This window comes from Neopelma chrysocephalum, unplaced genomic scaffold, assembly GCF_003984885.1.
Source record: "Neopelma chrysocephalum unplaced genomic scaffold, ASM398488v2 Primary Assembly neopelma1_149, whole genome shotgun sequence".
In the NCBI taxonomy this organism is placed as follows: Eukaryota; Metazoa; Chordata; class Aves; order Passeriformes; family Pipridae; genus Neopelma; species Neopelma chrysocephalum.
In genome coordinates this window covers 1102365-1127358 of record NW_020897811.1, presented here as the reverse complement: position 1 = coordinate 1127358, position 24994 = coordinate 1102365, and the positions used below count along the sequence as shown (strand labels likewise).

At 40.2% G+C, this 24994-nt stretch overlaps 1 protein-coding gene across 1 annotated transcript in view; it reads left to right on the top strand.

Moving 5' to 3' along the window:
- The window catches only part of VWF (von Willebrand factor), a 133665-nt gene that overhangs the window by 66197 nt on the left and 42474 nt on the right, over window positions 1-24994 (top strand). Inside the window, exons 27-33 of the mRNA XM_027701142.1 lie at window positions 903-1038; window positions 3938-5277; window positions 6022-6141; window positions 7958-8101; window positions 16998-17141; window positions 18334-18498; window positions 20735-20778. Coding sequence (XP_027556943.1) covers window positions 903-1038; window positions 3938-5277; window positions 6022-6141; window positions 7958-8101; window positions 16998-17141; window positions 18334-18498; window positions 20735-20778 — 2093 coding nt within the window. The remainder of the gene's footprint in view (window positions 1-902; window positions 1039-3937; window positions 5278-6021; window positions 6142-7957; window positions 8102-16997; window positions 17142-18333; window positions 18499-20734; window positions 20779-24994) is intronic.

Genomic DNA, 24994 nt, shown 5'->3' with positions numbered 1-24994 from the left:
GACCATCTTGGTTTGAGTTTGTGAAATGAGCACAATGTGGGGGAGGGCATGAAGTGGTGCCTAAAAGAGGAGGATGAAACACTGCCAGCAAGAACAAGAGAAGATGGGAACAGGTTGATAGGAAAGGAGGACAGGAGGATTAGGGGCTGTGTGGCAGCAGAGATTGTTGGCTATGTGGTTAAAGTAGGGTATGAACTTGTCCTGGACATTGATAAAATACTCTCCTTCAGAGCAGCTATGACAGTGAGGGAAACCCATTGCCTTGGTGGGCTTAATACCTCCAAGATGCTCCTGAGAGTGCCCAGCAGGCATCCTCCTGTGAACCTGAGCTTCCAGCTTAATTATCTCATAGAAAAGGGAAAGGAAAAAAATACAGTAAATATGGGGCAGGGAGAGGAAAGATGGAGTGAAAGAGAAAGAGTGCAAAACAAGAGCCAAAAGGAGAGTGAAAACTCAGATAAACTGTTCCTAAAGACAGAGCGAGAAGACACGAAGGCAAAGAAAAAAGGTATTTTAAGAACCAAAATAACTATTCTGGGCCCTCGTGTCTCTGACTAGAATGAGGGGATAGGGGGAGGAACAAACAATACACATGTACAAAGGGAAATGCCATTTTGTCCTGGCATCTCCCATGTTTTGTTCTAAAGATATGTTCACCTTCCATGTGGTGCTGGCTGTTGCAGGTTATACACCGGGTTATGTACTTCCAATATCTAAAGCAAAACCATTATGAAGGAAGGAGATACTTCTCTGTCTTGAGCTGGCAGTGACCATAAAACCAAACACAGTGTTCAGAAGGTTTTGGGCCCACCTGAGAAGAGTCATTATGTTTTTAGTGCAATGATTAGTTTTAAAATTCATGAAAATTGGCATCTTTTTACTGATGTGCTGTTTTGAAACAGGGAAAATACTTGATGAACTGTCCCTGGATTGTGTCAGTCCAGAAGACTGTCCCGTGTGTGCAGTTGGAGATGACAAGATCCCACATGGAAGGAGAATAGTTTTGAACAGAGATGATCTACAGCGCTGTCAATCTTGGTATGATGGGTTTATGCAGTGAATGTTGAGTGGGATGAAGGGACAGGGGTGAAGTATATCCACATTAATAAGTTTATGGGTGTAACTTTAAATATATCACTGACAGAGAAGCTTGGAAGCCATTTTTTACGTAAATTCCCCTTCACATAGAACCCAAAGCTGAAGTTTTTCAGTGACAGTAGGGATTATAGGATGTCAGCTGAACTAAAATTCATAAATTCCTTTCAAAAAAGGCCTTTTCCCATGTGTAGGTGGCCCTACTGGCTTCAGATGTTCCACTTCTTTTTGTGCAATGTGTGATTCAACATCAATAAAGTTGTCAGACTCTTTCCCTCTGCCAGTGCTAAAAAATATCCTGCGTATGGTGCAGGGTCTGAATGTGCACTCAGTGTAGAACTTGCTGAGATTATTAGCAGTTGGAATTGTGTACTGTTACTGGAAAACCAATTTCCACGAGATTTTAAGGCAGTCTGATCCTGCATGCCTGCATTTCCAAATGTGATGGAGTGCATGGCAGGGTGCATGGTGCTGTGCAGTGCAGCAGAGACTCTTTGCATTCTGTATAATGCCCCGTGGCATGTTATGTAGTATCTGAAAATTTGGCATTCTCCAGGTGTCTGGACCCTTGATGGATACTTTCACCAGTCACTTAAAATGCTGTGAATTCAAGAGATTTTTCCATCCTGTAAATTGATCAGATTTAATAGAAAGTGAGCTGTAAAACCGCAGCAGTTATTAGGCCAAACTAACACCTTAACTCCAAGTGCTCTAAACCTCACAGAAGCTCTAAATGGGTACAAACTTCCAATTCCTGGTCTCTTGCCAGAGCTCACATATGTCTGTGCTATAAACCCAGGGCTTGAGCTCTAAGGCTAATCTATTAAATATATATTTTTTTAACAATATACACAAAGAGCCTTGAATTCCATCAAAAGGTCAAAAAAGAGTCTCCATAAATGAGTCTCTGTTTCCTAATTTTTGTAATCCTTAATAATAATTTATCTTAATTGTTGATACACTGGCCACTGCTCACAAAAGATTTCAGAACATTAGGAAAACTTACCTCACTAGGGAAACATCCTTTTGCATAACTGTCACCTAATTTAGATGCCTACACCATCTGTACAAACAATAGAAAATATTGCACAAAAATGAATTTCATAGCAAATATCCAAAGGAAATTGGAAACTAGAAGAGCCTTGTTCATATTGGGATTAAAATAATAAATCTGCTGCTGCTGTATGTTAATGCCAGAAGTAGCTGTGCATTTTGCAATTAGGAAGATACTACAATAAGCTTGAAGAGAACAGAACACTTAAACTAAGAGAACTTAAATGAAGGTGCCATGTGTAAAGTGAGGCATTTTCCTGGGAAATGGCACCTTCTTCCATTATTGACTCATTTAGTTTGTACATCCCGGGTTTTCTCTGGCAGTGAAAACAAGCATTTTTTGGTCCTTGCTCTTTCACAACCTTTTCCTGTTCTGTTTCTTGGACTGTCCAGTAAGACAAGGAGAACATACAGACTGACTCTGTTCCACCCTCTATGTGAGTACAGTCATGTTCTTTGCTCTGATAAGTGAAGTTGATCAGAGGGCTGGAACACCTCTCCTGTGAGGAAAGGCAGAGAGAGTTGGGATTGTTCAGCCTGGAGAGGAGAATTATCCAGGGAGACCTTAATGTGACCTTTCAGTACTTAAAGGAGGCCTATGAGAAAGATGGGGACAAACTTTTTAGCAGAGCCTGCTCTGACAGGGCAACGGGTAATGGTTTTAAACTGAGGGAGGGCCAGTTTAGACTGGATATAAGGAAGAACTTTTTTACAATGAGAGTTGTAAAACACTGGCATAGGTTGCCCAGAGAGGTGGTAGATACCCCATCCTGGGAAAGATTTCAGGTCAGGCTGGATGGGGTTCTGAGGAGCATGATCTGTTGAAGATGTCCCTGCTCATTGCAGGAGGGTTGGACTATATTGCTTCTAAAGGTCCCTTCCAGCCCAAATGACTCTATGATTCTAGGAGATAAAGAGAATCATGCAAGCAGGAATCAGAAGGGCAGAAGTTTTAAAGACTTGCTAAAGGTGGATGAATTATAAACAAGTTCCTTAAAGGTGGAGGGTGACAGGTGAAAAAGCTCACAGTGGTACAGAGGGGTGAATAGTGGAAAAGGCAGAGATGGGGGAAAACGAAAATAGGAGCTGATATAGAAAGGGAAAAATGGAGGTGAGTAGAAATATTGGAAATAAACCATTTAATATGAGAAAAGGGACTGAAAGAAATCATGGTAAATAACGGGAAGATAAGAGACATAAAAAACAATGGGGGTCAAACATGTGCTAAACATTGTATTCAGAACAAAATGAAGCCAGGAAAAAAACCCAGGAATTCGGAGCACTTCAGAGGAAGAAAAAAGACTTAATTTCACCAAGGTTAAAAGCTGGGTAAACCAGGCCCCTGTACAAAATCTGCAGAGTCGTATCAGAGCTAAAACATCTTTCCTACTCTAGGATTTTACTTTGTGTTGGCTGCCTCCAGTTTGCCTCGTGGTTTGCTTCCTTGTGAAGCAAACCAGATTAACCAGTTCAGTCCACCAATAGCTTGTAGGCATCTGTACTGATGCTTGGTGGGTTCCTAGACAGTTTTCAGACATGGATTTTAGACATTCTGCCAAAGGCTGGTGTAAGGACAAACGTGCATAAACATGTAGGATTTAGCTGTACAACACCTTGAGGGGAGTTGTGGGGAAATGGGCTGGAGGGGGAAAAATATCATTCACGTCATACTTTATTTTTGTTGTGCTTTTGAGATATGTAATTGGTTTTGTATGAACGTTCTTTTATTACATGTGGATGATGTGTTATTATAAGCATTATTATTTACAGTTGCTTCCAATTTTTGTAGTCTGTGTGAAGGGAAGAACTTAACCTGTGTAGCCTGTGAGCCCGTGGAGAGCACCCTAACACTGACCACACCTATTCCAGAGGAGGATATTGAGCGACCAGCCAGTGAATACTCGTGCAGCAAGATGATGGACTTGGCCTTCCTAATTGATGGCTCCAATAAACTGTCAGAGGAGGACTTTGAACAGCTGAAGTCTTTCGTAATTGGTGTGATGAAGAAACTCCACATCTCCCAAAAGAAAATCCGAGTGTCAGTTCTAGTGTATAGGGGTGGTCCCACAATCTATCTTGGCCTTAAAGACATCAAAACAAATTCCCAGATGAGAAAAATTGTCCAAGGCATAAAATACACTGGTGATAAAGAAGCGTCTGCCTCTGAAGTCCTTAAATACACTGTGTTTCACGTGTTTGGAAAAGCAGAAAGGACCAATGCTGCCAGAATTGCAGTGCTATTTATAGCAAGCAAGTCTTCAGGAAAAGTCCGCGGCATCCTCCAACTGATGAAGAACAGAGATATCGCAGTAATACCTGTGGGGATCGGGCCCCACATCAACGTGGAGCAAGTCAAGTTCATTGAAAGGCAGTCACCACTTAACAGATCCTACCGAGTGAGCAATGTTTTAGAACTAATGGACAGGGGAGATGATCTCATTGATGGTCTGTGTGAACTTGGGCCTGAAGAAAGTTCTCTGTTACTGGCTACGTCCTCTCCGACGATGTCTGGTGTCCTACTTCCCCCTTGGGGATCCACAGCCCCACCACCCTCTTCAGCAAAGCCCCCTCCCCAAAAGCTGGATATTGCTTTTCTTGTGGAAGGCTCTGACAATGTGGGGGAGGAAAATTTCAATAAAGTGAAGGAGTTCATTGAGAAGGTGGTCACAGGAATGAATGTGGGATGGGACGATATTCATGTTACAATCATGCAGTATGCAGAGACTGTCACTCTGGAGTATTCCTTTAGGGAAATGCAGTCAAAGGAAAATATTATTGAGAAGGTGAGGGGCATACCCTTCCAAGGAGGGAAGGCTACCAACACTGGGAATGCCCTCAATTATATTTCCAAACACACATTTACAACAGTGAATGGGGGCAGGCAAGATGTTCCTCGCTTGGTATATATGGTGTCATCCAGTCCTTCCACGGATGTTATCACACGACCCCCCGGGAGCATAAATGTTATTCCCATAGGCATAACCCCTGGTGCAAATATCCAAGAGCTCAGAAGAATCAGCCAGCCTAATAACCCAATTATCCTGAATAGTTATAACAGACTCATTGAAGAAGCACCTGAATTAGTGCTGCAGTCATGCTGCTCTCACAGACGTTGGACCGAAATTATAGGTAAAATTGGATGTATTTTCTGTGTAATTTCCTCTTTCCTCTGTCCTATCTCTTCCCTTTACCCCTCAAATCGATGAAATTTGAAGGGCCCCTGTGTCTGGTTTGGTATCTTGTTGTCCAAATGCCAGGGAAGGACTATCTATTTTCATTGGAGGCTGAGGATGCTGCCCCAGTTCAGCAGAACTCTGCACAGACCTGCAGTGAGCCTGCTGTAGGCTCAGAAATTCTTGTGTTCTTTAGTCAGTAAAGTACAGCAGTTTTCAAATAGGCTGGAGGAGAAAACCACTTATTCTTCTCTAGTATAATACCAAAATTTACTTCCTGTTTCCTGAAGTCTTCATTGGGTTTTTCTTTTTTTATTGCTTTTTGTTTTGTTTGTTTGGGGGTGATGAAGTTATTTTTTGGGTTTTGTTAATTTGTTTTTGTTTTGTTTGTTGTTGATTTGTATTGGGTTTTTTTTTGTTGTTGTTGTTTGCTGTTGCTTTTTGTTTTAGTCCCCTGAGAGTAAAATAAAATTAGTACAAAAGCAGGAATTGAAATGCCCATGTATCCCACTGAATATGAATCTCAGGGCTTTCATTAAAGGGGCATCACTTACTGTTTTAATTGGTCATTACCCTGCTTTGTTTTCCCAAAATACAAATATATCTGCCCTTTCTACTCCTACCCATAGATTAGCAGATGCTACTTCTACTTATTACGTATAAAATAACCTTTTTCCCTCTTCCTCCACCCCACCCTCAGAGCTGTGCAGCAAACCTATGGATGTCATGTTTCTTCTGGATGGAAGTTCCAATATTGGAGCAGCAGAGTTCGAGGAAATGAAAAGCTTTCTGCGGGCATTTATTGAAAGTGTTGTGATCAGTACGTACTTGTCTTTTAACTAAAACACACAAAGATGTTTGGTGTTCTTTTGCTTGTACATGACAAAGCAGCTCCTCAGCATAGGCTTTTCAATTTTTATTTTTAAATAACTCATTCCAATTGAGGTTTATATAGGGGAAATCAGGCTAGACAAAATTTTTGTTCAGATGCAGTTCAGTTTCCTCCCAAATCAAGCTGTTGTGGTTCAGGTGGATACAGGTTTGACATCCAGTTCTGTGAGTTGTGTGATGAGGAGTAGCTTGGACGTGTGATGTTCAGCACTTCCATGTAAATACTGTGTGTGCCAAACAGGACAAGGGATCTCTGTCACAGGATGGAGATTTACCTGAATGTTATTGTGACAGAAAAGCGAAAATACATGTTTTTGGTTCAGTTCTGAATTGAGTTCAACATACTTGAAAATAATAGCTCAAGTTCAGTTCTGGTCCAAGTAAGAATGGATAATTCAGAGGGGTTTTGCTTCAGGTTTGGTCTGACTGCAAGGTTTTGCTCTTTGTGTGCCATTGTACCAAGTCCATCCACATGGCAAGGGCTACACAGGATCCTGTGTTTTCCCAGTAGCATTTAACAAACTTGGGTTATTTTTTTTAATTAGAATTGCACTTTTTCAATTCAACATTAAACCATTTCCAGGCGGCAACTGCTGTTACTGGTGGTGTTTCTCACTGGGTTTTGACATGTTTGTGTTATACCTGTGCTTCCAATTAGAGAGCTCACAAAGGAAAACTATAGCATTTCTGTATGTGTAGAATAACTTGGATTGTTTAGAGATCCTACACAGAAGACACTCTGATTCTGAAAATTGCATGGATGCATGATATAAAGAAGAAAGATAAGTGAAATAAACACAAACTATACAATAAAGAGACATTTTCTTTTAGTCCAGGTGTCTTCCTTATCTTTGAAACCTGTAATAGCAAATGTTATATCATTAACAAAAGGACAACAATAAACTAGCTATGAAATACTCCTCCCTGGAAAAAACTATAAAGTATAGATAGTAACCAATATTCAGATCAATATAGGGCTGCAGCATTTGGATAGATGAAATAACAATAATTAACTTCATTCATAAACATTTTGCAAAGAATTGGTAGAGACTAATTGTGGTCTATACATAAATATCTTCAGCCAATCATTATAAGCAATGTGTTGCCTGGTTCAGTTCTGCAAATCTGATATTTTATAACTATCTATATCAACTCTCGGTTAACAGTTTTATTCCTACTTCTTACATAATGTATAATCAGAACCAGGACGTCGGAGGAAAGCAGAACTTGGAATTTCTCTCCATTTACTTGCACTGCTCAAGCTCCCTGGATGCACTGTGTCCCATGCACATCACTCCAGTGATGTCTGACAGAAGGAATTTTGCATGGAATGGTGTCATCCAGGGAGCTTGGCCCAGCTGACAAATGGGGCATCAAACTACTGCTTGTGCAAAACAATGTGCACATAAACAAAGTGGTGTTTAGACAATTTTAAAATGGAAAAGGAATAATATTGGAGGTCAATAAAGTGAAATTCTCCAATCGTGGTCAAATTGATTTGGGGTAAAACACAGCATGCTGACTCCTGACAGAAAATCAACTGTTTCCAGCAGTTGCATATTTTTTTAATGGGGGTATTGTTCAGTTTTGATCTTTTGATTGAAAATGCAGCTTTCACACTCCGATGGAAAAATCACTGTCTAGTTGTGCTTAACGTAAATCACAAGCACAAGGTATCCTTTAGATTTATTTTAAGGCATTCATATGCACTGCTTAAAGTGTTTATTTTCTTCTTTCTGCTTCAGATGATACTTCAGTTCATGTGTCAGTTCTGCAATATGCCAGGGAAAATAATCTAGAAATCTCGTGGAACGTGCCTCAAGAGACTGAAAGGCTTGTAGACATGGTGCAGTCAATTCAACAAAGGGAACAAGGTCCTACCAGACTAGGTGAGTGATTTTTTGCATGTTGATGTTTAAGCAAGAGGAGGAAACCCCCCACCCCCCAGAAATGCTAAATATAGCCTGACCCCAAGCTCCAATTTATGTCAGTGCCATTGTGGTAGTGTTCTGGAGTAGGACTCTTAAGTTGTTTGGTTTTATTTTTGTTCATTCATACCTTTATTATGTGTATGTTGCTTGTTGAGGTTCAATTTTCTCTATTAAAATGTATTAGTAGGTTACACAAATTATAGTTTATTGTAATGCATTTTGGAAAGAAGCCTTGAAGTAATTCTCAGGATTTGCATCCATTACCTTCCAAACCAGCAAGACATAATTAAGAAGTAAAGACTTTGATCATTAACCTTTCAGTGCTGATTAGCTGATTAGACATTTAGCAGCAGAACTGCTTACACTGACTTCAGTAGCTGCCCTTGCAGATGTTTGTGCTGAGCCAGTGTAACCCACCTGGTTGAAAACCAGGAAAACAGCAGTTATATTCTTTGTGGTTCAGCTCCCTCATCCAAGTTGCTGTGCTGGTTCCACAAGGACTTGGGCTGGCACAAGGACTGGGGATGGTGCCAGGGAGCAAGGATTGCCTAAGGTGGCACCTTAGCTGAAGAGTTCCTTGTGAAATGTCATCTTCTGTTCCAGACAACTGAAAAACATGTCCACTTCAATTTTCACGTGCTAAAACATCACACAGATTTCCCACTGGGTCTGTGGAAACTCAGTGCACACACATGTATCAGTTGCAGGGTTCAGCAAGAAATGATTCTCCTGCAGCATATCTATCTTTCACCAGATATACTGAGAATTTTGTTCTTCTGGATTGGAACCACATTTGTTCTGGCAGACACCTAGCATTAGGGTCCTATAAGAGTCAAGGAATACAGAGATTTTTAGGGTCTTTGGCCTACTTTGGACTGTAAAGAGTTATTGGTCCAGAAAAGTGAGAAATAAAACTTGACTTCCATAGTTCGCAGGAGGATTAGCTATGATTGCTTTCTCAGCCTGGAGAAATAAAAATACCAGATGGCTGATGAGACTTCTATAGGCTCGTTGTGGGATAAGTTGTTGCATACACATAGATAAGTTTTGTGAAGCCTTCCATGTAATGTGCATAGAAAGGCACTCGGAACTGCAGGATAAACAGAGCAAACATGGCCTTTGGGAAATGAAAGGGGAGAGGCAGCCACATGACATCCTCGTTAGTGATTTGTTTATGTCTCATTGGAAAATGCTCAGAGACCGTGATGAGGGATGTGCTGTAATGAACCAAAATGGGATAGAGTAGAAGTAGTTCCTCCCAAATGAAGTAATGAAAATAAGTCACCGCGGTCCCGTCCCGCACCTTGTAATGTGTGTGAATCCTCCTGGCCGTGTAGGAGGCAGGAAAAGTACGGCCATTCGTGTCTTTGTGTCTGTGCTCCAGCCTCTGGAAATGCAGAGGCTGCTTGAGAAGTGTAGATGGCTCAGTCAGGATGTTGCAGTTCTTTAGGCAGCTTTGGAAATCTTTTCTAGCCTATGCTCGCTCGGGATCTACCCATCAAAAATGTCATTGCTATTAGACTGGTGACGTTTCTTCTCATTTGCACTGGCCTCCCTGTGGTCGAAGCACAATCCAGTGTAAATCTTTATTCTGTCTTTGCTGATCCAAATCAGGCTAATTTGGTCAAAAAAGCTGTATGTGCAGAGAGCAACTGTTGACTCTGTTGCCATCGCTGCAGAAAGTGTTCCCTTTTCTTCATCACTTAACCACAGGGAAACTCCAGAAGAGAGAGAGACCTTTTAGTACAGAGTATTTAAGGGCATAGAAAGAACAGAAAAAAGCAGCCTATACCCCAAAGCTTCCCCATGCTTATGCAATGGGGACATTCAATAACATCAGGCAAATTTTGGCTCAAGTAACTTATCAAGAAGAAGCTCTGGGGATATTAAAACATCATGAAATTGTTTTCAACTTCTCATAAGAAACAACTAAAAAAAGAAAGGAAGAATAACTGCAAGAAGAGCTGACTGAATAAGCCTTCATTCAGCTCAAAAAGTGATCTGTGCAAGAGAACTGAGAATCACAGAAACGTGCCTCTGTTCAGCATTCGTGGGTGTTTAGGAGAGTCATAGGGAGCACATTGAGCAATCCCTACAGTAAATACTGCTTAACACTTTATAAAAACATGGCTTTGCTTGCTTATAATGCCAGTAAAAGTCTCTCATTTAGGCTGATGTTTCCCATGCCCACTCTCTGCTTCAGACTCAAAATTTAGAGGAAGTGTGGCTCAACTGTATTAAAAGCATCATCAGGGAAAGAAATGTGTGTTCCCCACCACTAAGAAAAAAAAGTCTTCTATAGTTTTACTGCAATTTTCAATTATTATTAAAATATTTGATTAGCAGCATTCAGCTTTGCTGTCACGATTAAGAAGGTATAAATTGTTTTTTTCTTCTAAACTTCCCTGTAGTTTAGGAAGCACAGGCCCCACCATAGCACCTTTCCTTTTGCAGATCTGTGCCCCAGGTGATGTGGTCTATACAGAATTTGCAGAATCGTGCTCCCCATCACCCACCCAAGGCCGTGGGTTTGCCAGCAGCTGCTCTGATCAGAGGGCTCCCATTCACTGACAGAGATCTTCTTCACTTGTTTTCCTGCTAGTATGTCTGAGCTGGTGGTGCCAACTGCTTTTTGAAGCTGGCTTGGGGTGCCTACTAATCTCTTGCCTGAGCTAATTTAATTCACTGTCCTCCAGGTTCTTTTGCCTGCTTGTTTTTTGCGGTTCATTTCTTACAAGGTTTGTGAGTTGAATGTGCTCCTGGTGAGGCCCGGGATCATCAAAAGCCCTTGGTGGTAAGCAAAATGCAGGATTTGTGATTTTCTGCAGAGACAGGAAAGCAGAAGAGAGGTTTTGGGGCCTTGTAGCCTGCTCCTTTCAGTGGTGGTGGGGTGTTGGACTGAGATTTGCGATGCTCATGAAAAGTTCAGCCGTTCTGTTAATCAACACATGTTAATGCCAGAATATCAGCGTGTTAAAAACTGACTATCTAAAGCACTGATCTGTGGGATCAGTTTGCAATAGCTAAGTTGTTTCAAGATTAAAATATTCTTCTGTTTTCAGTAAAAAATCCCAACTCAATTTCAAGACCCTAAATTAAGATATCAAGATCAGCTTCAGGATCACAGAGCTCTGAGAGACCTGGTCAAGTGAAAGGTGCCCCTGGTTGGAACTAGATGATGTCTAAGGTCCCTTCCAACACAAACCATTCTATGTTTCCATGATTATCATTATGGAAGGTTGCTCCTTATTAGACAAGTCCTTGGTTAAATAGATCCAACCTGGAATATCCACCATTCAGATAGTGTTGGCTTCTTCTGTATCACTTCAAGTTCTGAGGAACCATTTCTTTTTTGTTTCTTTCCCAGGCAGCTTTCAGGACTTGTGGATGATTGAGGTCTCTTGCAGTACTTTTTCTTTTTTTTGGTCAAGATGTTGCAGAAATGTTAGAGAAACCACTGAGGCCACTTAAGGCACTAATTTGCAAGTTCCCAGCAGGAACCTCTGTCTGACTGGAATCCCCTGTCTGTCACAACTCCCAGACCCTCATGGGGGCTTTACATTTCATTCCTCCTTTCAGACAAAATTAAAGAGAATAATTGCAAACGTTGCTCTTAGGAAGTTTCTGCTTTCCCTGAGGTGTCCACCAAACAGACACGTGTCTGTGTGTTCCAGATTGGCTTATTCTAGGATGAAGCTTCATTTTTACTTCTTGGATATATTTCAAACATTTCTTGGGCACCTTGTGCTCTTTCAAATCTTTCCATGATGTTCATAACTGCTCCCAATCTAATATCTGTGATTCAGATTAGCATGCCTTTTTACACATTTTTCCTCCTCCATCCAAATCATTAATGAAACTGTTCAATAAGGCAGAATCTGGTGTAATTCCCTCTAGACTCCCAGTAAACACCTCCAACTCTACTCAATAGCAGATTGTCTTTTATCATTAAGCTTCTTTATGTCCATTTAACCAGCTTTCAGTCTTTGGTTCACGTAGAGGTTTCTGCATTCTGAATTATTCAGAATACAATTCTGGCTTAAAAGTCCATCAGGTAATTGCAAAAAAAAAATTAGGAAAAAAATTATTCAGCTAATTAGCCCTTATTAAATAGTCTTGTTGAATTCAACCAAAAAAAGGTTCTTACAAAGCCCTTTCTGACTGTCAGAAGTTGAGCATCAGATTTTCAGAGTCTTAGCTGAGAGGATCATGGAGTAAAGCCATCCCTTCTCCTTTCCCCTCCCCAGCTTTGTAGGATATCTTCTGTTGGTTTTGCTTTAATGATTATTCCAAACATGATTTAATTTTTATGCTGGATAGTATCAATAAGACAGGAGTGTATCAGCACTGGAAGCAGGGGACAAGGTGCTATTCTGTGCTGGCAGCCTTTGGAACGACTGAAACGCCTCTTGATTTAGAAACACGTTTTTTAAAGTAACCCATATAGATCAACTGCTATTTTGTTTTCTCTTTTTATTTATGTGCATTTTTTCCCTGGACATGCCTGATGATTTGGGTCAAGCCCTACTGACTGAGCTGGAAGGGCTCAGTGCTCCTGCAGGCCAGGCCTTTTTGTTCAGTTATTCAGACAATGGTCTAGATGCTGAAATTTGGGAAGGGAGGGTGTGAGCATGTGAGAAATTAATTGTGGTCATCATGCCTGTCAGGGCCACCACAAGTGTAAGAGGTTAGGAGGCAGAAGGAGAAGAAGGGACAAGAAGTCAGGGACAGACAAGCAGACACACATTCCCCACAGCGTCTGCTGCCTTTGGGAATTGATATTTTATCGTGTGTCACGCTGCTCTCAGTTCTGCTGTTCTCCTGCATGCAGTGAATGCTCTTGGCTTTGAGACTTCCATCTTGATTTCTCATGGGTTGTATGTCTGATGCCTAAAATACATGTGAGTGTAGAAGTAATTTTGCTCCCAAAGCCTGTTTGTTGCTTTTTTTTTTTTTCCTTTTGGTAGCACAGAAACAGAAACAGCACAGGTAAGAAACAGAAACCATTTGTAAAAAGAGTACACGACTAACATAATTTACTCTTGTATTCAGTATGTGGGAACATATTGACTGCTAGTCCAGGCTTAGGGTCACAGAGAAAATGCTTAAAAATGTGCAACCAAACCCATAGCAAACCTCCCATTCAATTCAGTGGGGCTTGTATGATACCCCCTGTCAATGCTGCCAAGGGATGTTTTGTCTGGCACAGGTTGCCCAGAGAAGCTGTGGCTGCCCCATCCCTGGAAGTGTCGAAGGCCAGGTTGGATGGGGCTCTGAGCAACCTGGGATAGTGGAAGGTGTCCCTGCCCATGACAGGGGGCTGGAATGAGATGGTCTTTAATTCTATGATTCTCTCTCTGTTTCTATGCTTTGAACACCCTTTCCAGTCTTAATACAGCCTTTTGTTGGTGTTTATCTCAGTGTAAACATGTTAAATTTCCTTTATTGGTATGGAAATGTCAGTTTACTGTTGTGTCATAGTGAGGAAATGTTCAAGTTGGTTGGTTTACTAGTGGTGAAGAGTTTTTATTGTGGCCTCTGAGGGATTTGGTATTTCCCTCTGTGGTGAGATATAGAGACAAACAGCTGAGAAGTGACAGCTTCCAGTTTGGGATGGGGACTTTGAATCCCTCTAGCAGGACAAAAGTGTTCATTTGATCATGTCTTCTGGCTCTTTTCTCTGGAGCTGGCTTCAAAATAAGGGGAGAAATCCGAAGAGTTCTTAGGACACTAAAACAAATTTTCCGTGCATTAAATTGAGTAACTGTTTTTGGGGGACTTTAAAATAGTCACTGGTTCTGTTGCAATGGTACTTGATTTCTTTATGAGAAATTGTAAAAATAATGGATTTTCCAGTTTACAAATATGTATGGAAGTTTCAGAAAATTTTCAGAATTAATGTGAGAAAGAGAAAGGGAGCTGGAGCTGCTGGTGACCACACCAACACACAAAAGTCAAAGAGTCATTAAAAAAAAACAAACAGCAAACAGAGAAATTTCAAGTGCTTTTCACAAATTGAATGAAAAATCATTTGTGATTCTTACTGTGCAGAAGTTTAACCTAAAATATTTGAAAGTTAAAACCTGAAATACTTTTTTTTTTGGTAATTATTTATAGGACAAAAGGGAAATGAGTCAATCTTCTGGCACATTGACCATTCTGGAGCAATCTCAGGGATTTGGAATACAGTCATAATAATTTTCTGTATTTTGTTTTATCCTCAGTTATTTATAGCTAACCTGCCACTTTGCATCTAACATTCCACCTCTACAGACACAAAACCATTTGGAGCAAAGGTTGTGAGACAGCTGTAGAGGACATGAGTTAATACCTGGAGTTAGTTAATTTTTGTGATCAGGAATAGTAGTTTGTGAAATGGAATCGCCATCACCTGAACAATTATGATGCTTTAAAATGTGGTTTTTTGCAAGTAGAAAAACATTCAAAGTTTTGAGGTTTTCATGAACAGAAACTCAGAAGCGTTTTTATTTCATATGTAAAATATAATTCAGAATTACAGTGGGAATGAAAATCAAATTATAGGAATGAAATTAATCTACACAGTTGGAAGAACTAAATAAAAGATAATAATTGCATAGCGAGAAACAGAAGAGACACGTCCTGTTGTGTTCTTAAATACTGTTGAAAGCTTTCTGTTGAATTTATTTAAACAAACATGAATCATTCTATTTAAGAAGTTGGGCTTGGGAAAATAGGTGACCTTTTCTAGAGAGGAGATTTATAGTGGAGGTAATGCCACGTGAGAGATGGAAGCTTATAAAAGGGGAAATGGATGTGGATCCTATTTTTGCTTTAGGTCCAACAGGGCCTGGCAGCAGTTCCTGGTTGGTCCCAGATCTTTAGTTTTGGGCATCTGTGTGGAGAGATGACACTTGAACATGAGGCTGTGGAGGAATTAGTGATAATGGGCTAATGGAGAAGTGGCTGGATAAGTTGGAAAGGGGATATGAGGCTGTCAGGGACTGTAGGGGTGTATGGGACAACAGGGAAGGGTGGGGGAAGCAACAGTATTTGAGAAGGAAGCTTGGCCTGCAAACCAGTGCTGTGGCAAAGGAAACATTTGGGGGTTTTTTTAGGTATCTATTCTAGGCTAGATTCTTCCAAGGGGTAAATTTTTCCTAAAACTCTTATTGAAACCTTGTAGAATATCCAATTGCTGCTGCCATGATATCATAGAATCTCAGAATGGTTTGGGTTGGAAGGAACCTTAAGGATCATCTCTTTCCAACACTCCTGCTATGGGCAGGGATGTCACCCACTAGACCATGCTGCTCAGAGCCCCATCCAGCCTGGCCCTGAACACTTCCAGGGATGGGGCAGCCACAGCTTCTCTGGGCAACCTGTGCCAGGGCCTCACCACCCTCTGAGTAAAAAATTTCTTCCTCACATCAAACCTAAATCTATCTTCCTTTAGTTTAAAACCACTCCCCTTCATCCTATCACTGTCTGCTCATGCAAAAAGTCACTCTCTCTCTTTCCTTTGAAGCTCCCTTTAAGTACTGAAAGGCTACAGTGAGGTCTCCCTGGAATCCTCTCTTCTCCAGGCTGAATAATCCCAACTCTCTCAGCCTTATCAATAGTCAGTGTGCTGACTGAGATTCCTGGAGGTTGTCCATGCTTGCAGCAGCTTGGGAAAAGGATTTTTGCTTCTGTCACTGAATAAGGTTGGGTGACATGATGCAGAAAGACAAAGTACCAAGTGTCGAGGTGTGTTAAGGTACACTGAGGGTGTGCTGGTGAATTATCTATGGTCTGACTTCCAGTGTTTTTCAAATATGTTTGTTATTATAAATTGTACAGTGAATTCCTCAGGCAAACCTATTTCTACTTCACAGTTATTACAGATTACTAAGAGGAACTAGTCTTTTAAAGTGTTTATTGTTCACCGGTCACTGTTTGCCCTGAATGTCACATCAGTCACCCGGTACCATTTCTACTTCCTGACCTGATAACTTCCAAGCCCAAAGGAGCTTTTAAGAAAGCTGCATATCATGATTCCCAGTATAAATATTTGTGCAAATACATGTCTAAATGCAAGTACTAACAAAGTGCTCTCTTGCTGAGGTCATGATTTTCAACAGAAATTTGCCTGAGTGTTCACAGATGTTAAATGAAAGGGCAGCGGCTTCCAATTTAAGCCAGTTTGTGATTTGCTAGCTAAGGTAGAATTTCTTTGCAAGTTTTGTGGGGTAGGGTGTGTTTTGGGGTGTTTTTGGTTGTTTTTTAATATGGACCACCCAGTTAGATTATGGGTTACTTTGAGATTAGACTTCAGAGAGGTTGCTGGTAGTGGGGAGGCAAGGTGTGCTTTTCACACCCATACTAAAAGTTGATGAAATTAAGGAAGCAATAGATCTTCACCAGGAGCGACAGAAACTTGTGTGTACAGCTCAGCATGATGTGAAGTTGTGCATCAGATCGCCACTGGATGTCACTGTTGCTTGGCAGTTGGGAAATAAGAACATCATCTCTGCAATATGTTCTTTCCTTTAGTGGTTACCTTTTCCCGAAGTCTTACTGTGGCGTTGCACTGAAGTGAGGAGCATAGCTTTATTCTTGTGGCTAAGGAAAGGTAGTAAAGTTCCCATTACTGCAGAAACTGAGTAGCTGAGGACAGTCCTCCTGTGTTGGGATGTGTAAATGGTACTGGAAGGTTCTTAATAGCTGAGATCTTTCACGTAGCAACAATAAAGCAGACATTAAAAGTCCTTTAAGAATCACTATTTTTCAATACCTACTAATATAACATACTAATAGTAAAGTAAGATTTAGTTTTATAGTCTCTTCTGAGTTTTCTATCATATCTCTTATTTGTCTCTTCATTTCTTCTCAGGAAATGCCATTGATTTTGTAGTCCAGAATGCGATGTCAGAATCCTACGGGGGCAGACCCAGTGCATCAAAGGTCGCCATAGTCATCGTGTCGGGGAGGTCAGAAGACTCTGTGGAGGCTGCTGCTCTTTCTGCAAGACTCAACAGTAAATCTCCTTTCACTGTCACTATTTTTAAATAGGGTTGTTGCTTTTTAAGTAATGTGCTATAACAAAATTGGAAAATTAAGACACTGGTATGTTCATGTAAGTTCTGGCCTTACTGTGCACAATGGTTTGGTAAGAAACAGACCTGAACAAAATGTGCCTTATGAAGATGCCTTTGAATTACTGGTAAATTCAATACCAATCTGCAGTTTAAGCTGAACAGCTTCCACAGGCTTCACACATTAGTGGCATTTCATTTTCCAAAGTACTATGGATAGATGGGGATGACAGGAATGTATCTGATATAATATATTCAGTACTGTTGCAGGACAGTGATCCTTGAAAGGTTCACTGTAATAATAATAATAATAATAATAATAATAATAATAACAACAACAACAACAACAACAACCATAATTATAATAATTGGAGGTTTTGCTCAGATTCTGCACTGACCTGTACAGGAATATACTTCTGCTGTCAGTGTGTGCTGCATGATGATTTTTCAAATTTTCTGTCTGTTGTTTCTGACCTCACCTTCCTCAGGTGTTCAGCTGAGGAACTTTGACTTACTTTGAAGGTTGCTTTGGGAGCCATTGAATAAGGCATGGACTACATAGCAACTATCAACTGTTATTTTTAATTAAATGGTTTGAAAATAATCCAATTGCCATGTAACCGAAGAAAGAAAACAATATATTGAGACTCTTTACGTTATAAAAAAAGTGAAGATGTTTTCATTAAGTCTGCAACTGCATTTTGTTGACTATGCATGATCCTACTATGCTTGAGATAATTAGAGCTCATCCTAGTTAATGCTGTGATTAGAGCATTACCATTTCAGCCCTTAGTTGCCTTTAGCCAACGTGGAGAGAATGATGCGAGGAATACGTGAAAATTAACTGCTGGAGAAAAACTTTCCTCTGTTCTTCTTTTTTTTTCTTTTTAAGAAGCAAATGAAAAAAAGCCCCATAGAATCATACAATCATTAATGTTTGAAATGACCTTCAAGATCATCAAGTCCAACTGTTACCCCAGCACTGCCAAGGCCACCCCTACTCCGTGTCCCCAAGTGCCACATCCACATGCCTTTTAAATACTTCCAGCGATGATGACTCCACCACTTCCATGAGCAAAGATCTCCTTCTCCTATGCACTGCCTAATTGAAACCTTTTTCTTCTCTTTTCCTAGGGGTATCCCTTTTTCCAATTGGTGTTGGGAACAGTTATGATGAAGAGCAACTAAGGACTTTGGCTGGGCCATCTGCTGCTACTAGAATCATGAAGCTGCAGAATTTTGAAGATTTATCCACTATGATCACACTGAATAGCGAATTTATCAAAAAAGTGTGCATGGGTAAGTCCAATAGTTGTGGCTGCATGACTGGAGCAAAACACAAAGATTGAAATGCCAAAACCAGAATGACTTTTCTCATTGTAGAAGTCAACCCAGCGTTCCTTGGCTAGTGTTTTACCAGCAATTATCACAAGTGTTAACCTAGACCACTGTCATCACTTCCATGTGAAACAAAACCTGAGCCTTTGAAGCGTGTAGTCAGTTGGTATTCCAATCAGCCAACTTCCAGCAAGTTTTTTAGAACTGCTTAGGCCTGAACTTTTGAGTTGTCACCTTCTTAATAATCAGGGCTGGTCATCAACTGAAGGACAGCTCAAGCTGTCATGACTGAATGGGACATGCTTCAGAAATGTTAGTTGTGAGTACAGATTTCAAGCTACATATTTTTCAGACATGATGTGTATGTCTACAAAAAATTCAGCCCAAGTAGAAGAAAAAAGAAGAAGAATAAATGATTAACTTTCCCAGGAAAACCAATAGTGGGAAAAAAGTGTAAAATATTTTAAACAAATATTAATTTATTTATACATAACAATACTCCTCCTCTAAGGAACCTTGATTCAACACTGACCAGTATTTTACTACTTTTGCCTCCTTGATCTGTGTGTATATAGATATTTATAACACATATTGTTATTTCTATTCCAATAGTATCTTTGTGTTCTCACCACAAACTACTGTCTCGTAGTGTTAGTCATTGCACAGGTTTTTACCAGCATTACAAGGGCTTAGTTACATCTCCTTTACAATAAGTGGACTTTTTTGCAGAGCCAAGTACCACTGAGAATGAGGAAGTTGCAGAGTGTTCACAGTCCAGCTTGGAGATATCCGATCATTCTCCACTGGGATCACTTCTGGCATTTTAAAATCTCTCCAGAGCATCAAACAGCTGCCATTTTCTAGATTTAAACAGCTGCCATTTTCTTTCTTTTCTTTTAAAATAAGCTTTTAAAGATGCGTTTCCTCTCCTCACACTGTAAAATACACGATTTTTCTTGCTGTAAATTACATTGATCCAAGATATAGGATGGGGAGCAGGAATTTGGAACCAGTAACTATTTTCTTATTGCAATCTGTGCTATAACCTATTAGTACTGGAGGTGAGAGCTTTGTATTTTTATGAAAGCTTTTCTAACAGCTCAAAAAAACTTGAATCATAGATATCTAATCTTCAACACCTCAATTTGAAAAATTTAGCTCTTAAAGCCTTTGCTGTGGGGTGGAAAACTATAGTCTTATTTTTTTGTGGGGATTTATTTTCTTGTTTGGATTTTTTTGTTTGCTTTAAGTTTCTTACAATCTGCTAAGTATAATTTTCCCCTCCAGACTCACACAGTTGGATTTCTTGTACGGAGGGAGTCTTGCCTTATGTATGGAAGTGTACCAAAAATAATACTATTAAAAAGGTTTAAAAGATTTCCTAAATGCTTTCAAAATACATTACTTGTCCTGGAAAAGACAGAGCATGTAGTGAATATAAGATAGCATAGTATAATATTCTGGAAAGAGTTTGCTAGTCAGTGTTTTAATTTCCTAGACTTGTGGTTATCACGTTGTCATGCCATAGTACCTATATGAGATTGCTTCCCATATATCTCTAGGTGTGTAGTGAGAGCACATAAACATAGAAACTGCATTTCAGTGGGTGCCCTGTGACCATTTAACTGCTTCTATAAAAAAAACTGCTCATCACAGTAATGCTTGAATGTAAGGAAACTGAATTTGAATGCTCTTATTGCAGCTATTTGCACACTTATGCTGTATTTGTCTGATGGCATTTAATAAATGTGTGTGTGTGGGTGTGTAAATTCTCATTACCTGCTAGTTCCTAGAAATGTTCTCAATTCCTCAAATGATTCAGAAGTAAGGCTGGACCCTCACTCAGAGCTAAAGTCAGGATTTTTTAAAGTACCATCTGGGCAGAGCTGTCAGTACTAGAAGTGCTGTAGAATTACAGCCCAGCTGTTGCTCACAGGTTGTTTTGGGATTAGTGTCATTGCAAAAAGTAAGGTAATGGGAGCAGTAACAAAGTTTATACCTTCTGTGACTTACTCTTGTACACTTTGGACAAAAGCCTGCAGTCTTGAGGTAGGGATTCACACATTCTAACACACACAAATAAACTTCTTACAGCCTAAATCATGTTTTTAAATAAGCACTCTGTGTTTTGGTGACCACCACTTAAAAGTCTGGGTGAGGGGGTGAGATGACTAAAATATGTCTTCTTCTCTTTCAGACCCTGTCAGAGAATGTAGGGATGAAGATGGAAACAAAAAGAAAGTAAGTGTGTTGCCTGGGTTGTCCATCTGGCTTTCAAGTTGCAAAATCTGTGCAGGAGTATGAATAGCTTCAGAGATAACACGAAAAAAAAAGTCTGGGAAAATATTAAGAATTATTTTGGAGGAGGAAAATGTTGCCTTTTGAAGTGGTGGGGTAACTTTGCACACAAAGGAGACACCTCATCTTGCAGTGTTGAATGCTACTGAAGGCAGTGCAGAACCAAAACTTGTGACAATGTGTGTCTTCCCTGACAATGAAAATGCATTTCCTTCTCCTGGTGAAAGAACTTCTGGGACAGATAAACATGCCCCAAAAAAGGTGCATGTGTAGGGGGAGGCAACATCATTGTGCAGACCCTGTCCTTCTGCTAAAATTACAAATACTTTGTCCCTGTGGAAATCTTATAGGAAGATAATTATTGTGTGATAATTATCTCTTCAGGAGAAATCATCTCTTAAGTAATAGAAGCAAAGTTCTCTGTGTTTGTTCGTGAAAAGCTCTTGTTGATCCCGAGAAAATGCTCAGAAATGCTCATAAACCTGTCTGATCTCTCAAAAGCGATCCAGCTCTAAGAAAGCAATGATCTAGATGTTATAAAAGGTTAAGTTTCTTCATCTCAGGTGAAACACCAAGGTTTTTGAGAGTATATGATCCTTCACGCTTTTAAAAATATTAGCATAAGCTTGTGCCGTGTTTTCTAGTAGGGATCAGTTATGAGCTCTACTCTAGGATTTATCTTGAATTTCTGGTACATTAAAAATATTCCTTTGATTTTTCCCTTGTGAAGACATGACTGTAAGGAAGGATGTGGCTAATAAAGAAATGCTTATGAATTGTCTAGACACAGGAAATATGTCAAAACTGCCTTACAGGGTTGGCCTTTGGTCAGCTGGTCAGAACACAGAAAGGCTTTAGCTAAATCAGGCACCAATAATCTGGTGGCTTCGAGGCTGACAGCCTAAATAAGAAAAAAAAAACAGCCAACAAACAAAAAAATTATTTTGAAAAACTTCTTTAATTAACACCAAAAAATAATCAGATTATTTGCGATTCGAACTGCACGTGTCCAGGCCTCGGGGCTCCTAGAGCAGACACAGGTACGTGGAGATAGATTCTAGGAAGGCTAAACTTGAATTTCAGACATGTCAGGTTTGATTTTTTTCGGTGATAAACTCAAAGCACAATTTCCGTTCTGGCTAAAATACTCTTCGAAGAGAACAGGCCGGGCTCCAGTCCTTGGGAAAACAAACCACACTTTCAAAGGGCAGCCTTTAGGGGGATTTTGTGTTACCTCTTCTGTCAGCCAGAAAAAAAGTAGGTGTTACAAGGCACTGTGGTGGCCACTGCCTTTTGGAACAGGCTGCTGAGCATCCCTGGGAGCCTCCAGGGCACCGTGGGAGTGTCCCGGTGCAGCACCCACGCTCTGCACATCTCTGCTGCCTCACTGGCAGGAAGGTGCCACTGTTCTGTTCCCCTCTTCCAGAAAATTCCACAAATCCACGGGGATGAAGAATTGAGGCTCTTCCCTAATTCAGAAAACACAGGCTTTTACTTTGGATTCACAATATTTCAGGGGTTACTCAGAGTTATTGCAGGAGGCTCAGTTCCCCAGGCGGGATGTCTGTCATGCACCTGGAGATTGTGGGAACTGATCTCGTGCAGTTTGCAAGGAAATCAGAGCACTCAGGATCAAAAATATCAGCCTAAATCCTATCAGTATCGTGAACAACGTGATTTGTTACTTTTTTTTTGGTTTTGTTATTACCTCTACCCTGGAAAGGATTGTTGAAGGAAGATTCATGACTAAGGTCATTGTTAGTAGCAGAAGGATGGCAGATCAAATGTGCTGGGACAGGCCAAAACCCCATCCAACCCCTTGTATTGTGTGACCAAAAATAGGAGCCAGGGGAGGAATGTAATTAAATATGTATGAAAATTCCTTGAACTGTCCCAGCCTTGAACAGTTTGTGTCTCAGAGACACCCCGAGGTGATAGTGACACCTTTTTATGTTAGATAGGGCTAGATAGTTTTCTCCTCCATGAATTTATTCAACCATTCTTTGAATCCACGTAAGTTTTTAGTACTCATCAGATCCAGTGGCAGGGAGTTGCAGGAGTGCTAAATACAGGGTGTGCAAAGAGCCACTGGTTTCATATTTGAACTTGCCAGCTGACAGAATATCAGAACAATTGTGGTAGATTAAGATTTTTTTTTAATGTGGTTAATTTTCATCATTAGTCTTGTTATGATGGTTTTCAGCAGGCATAAAGATGATAATAAAAGTGTGAGTACTTGTCTTATAATAGTAGCATTTCATCATGAAGTGATCTTTGATCTTCTGCATTTCTAGTCTATGTATGGCAATAAAAACCACGTTCCTAACCTAGCAGTGTCTGTACCATGGCTTTTCTCGTATTGCTCAGCTCCTGGCTTACAGAACAGACGAAGAAACAAATAAACCCCTGACTAAATTAAAAGGTACCAGCTGAGGAAGCTGCTCGAGGTACATGTCTCTCCCTCCTGCAGATGCACAGCAAGGGAAGAGTGTGCAAGTCCAGGTCTGTAGGTTCAGAGCTCCCTCAGAGAGGAAGTCTGAGGCTTCCTGCGGTGTCCTGGCAGGCTCACTGCTTTCAGCAGACATCCTTCACTATTTAGAAACCCCTGATTTTCCTTCCCTTTCTGTCCTGTTTAACTCCTACGATTTCATATCAATTGGGATTTAGGCTTTCTTTGTCTTCAGAGTCCCTGCATGTTCCTCTGCACCAGGATTCTTGGCTTTTTTGTGATACTTCAACTGGTATTTTTGTTTTAATGTGCTGTGCTTCGCTATTCTTGTCCAGCTCTTAGATGTTTTCCAATAGATGTCCTGTTAAGGAGTGAAATAAAAACAATTAAATATGTATGGAAGCCAGACTTGCACAGCTGTATTTGTACCCTTCCAGGTGCTCCTCTTTTAGTGAGTTGTAGGCGAGACAACTATAATTAAAAAACATTCTATTTCTTCCTATCTAAATACTTTTTCCATACTTAAAGCTCCTCTTGTCACTTTTTCACAGCTTCCTCTAGGCTCACAAGTTCTGAAAAGTATTAAGAAACTTTCAGTTGCCTTCTCAAAGTCCTGAAACAGGTCCAATAAATTAACTTGTATTTAATATGTAATTTTTTATGGCTGCAAATCTGACTGTTCTTGTTTAGTCTTGATGGAATCACATAGCTCAGAGATACAGAGCAATACTTTCACAGCGTTATTCTGAGCTTGAACATTCAGTGACAAGACTCATCTGTGAATTATGTTGTTATCTAGTTGTTTTGATCCTTTGCTCTTCTTTTTTATGGGAATGATGGTTAAAATGAGAAGGAGATGATGGGAGATCACCTTCCCCCATAGCAATTTTTTCTTTCCCACGTGTTTCTGCTTGTGGATATCAGGAAATGTTAACCCAGTTCATAGAACCACTGGCTCACTTGTGCTGGTGTTTCTGGACTCACCTCTGTAGAGATGGGTCTGGGAAGTGCTGTTTCCCAGATTTGGGGATATTCTTGGGAATGCAGACCTCAGGGATGAACACTGTTTTGAAATTCATTGAGCCTATTTATGGACTATAGATTTCTGTGGATTTGGGCCAGAGAGCTCAGCTTTTTGCAGATAGGAATCTTTAGATACTCCAGATTGTGACCACATCTATTTCTCTGTCATTCATTAGTATGTAATCCTGGTACCTTAAAATTTAGACTGGCCTTTAGAAACTGAGAGTATATTTTACACTAATTTTTAGTTTTACAAATCCACTATCTAATAGCGTTGATGTGGTAAAGGAACAAATTCCCTTTAGGAAGGGAGGAACTGTTTTAAAATTTCAGAGTTGGGGATAAAATAATTACAATATTCCATGCCTTTCTAGCTTGGAACGGATATTGTTAATTCTTGCTGTGCCATGACCATCTTTGGCTTATGAAAACTAAAGGCTTTGAAATTTAAAGCAAAGCTGAGGGCAATTCTTTGTTGACTCTGCTATCCATGCATGCCGTAGGATGGCAAGTGGAGGAGTGTCAGATACTTCATTCTGTTGTAGCAAAGCATTTCCTGTTCAAGACTTGTTACCTTTGCCTTGGAATTTCAGAGTCTGTTTCTTAGTGTTGCTAATTTAAACTTTCTAATTGTCATGGAGTCCTTAATACACTGCATTCCTTTATTTAGTTTTCCAAGGATAATTT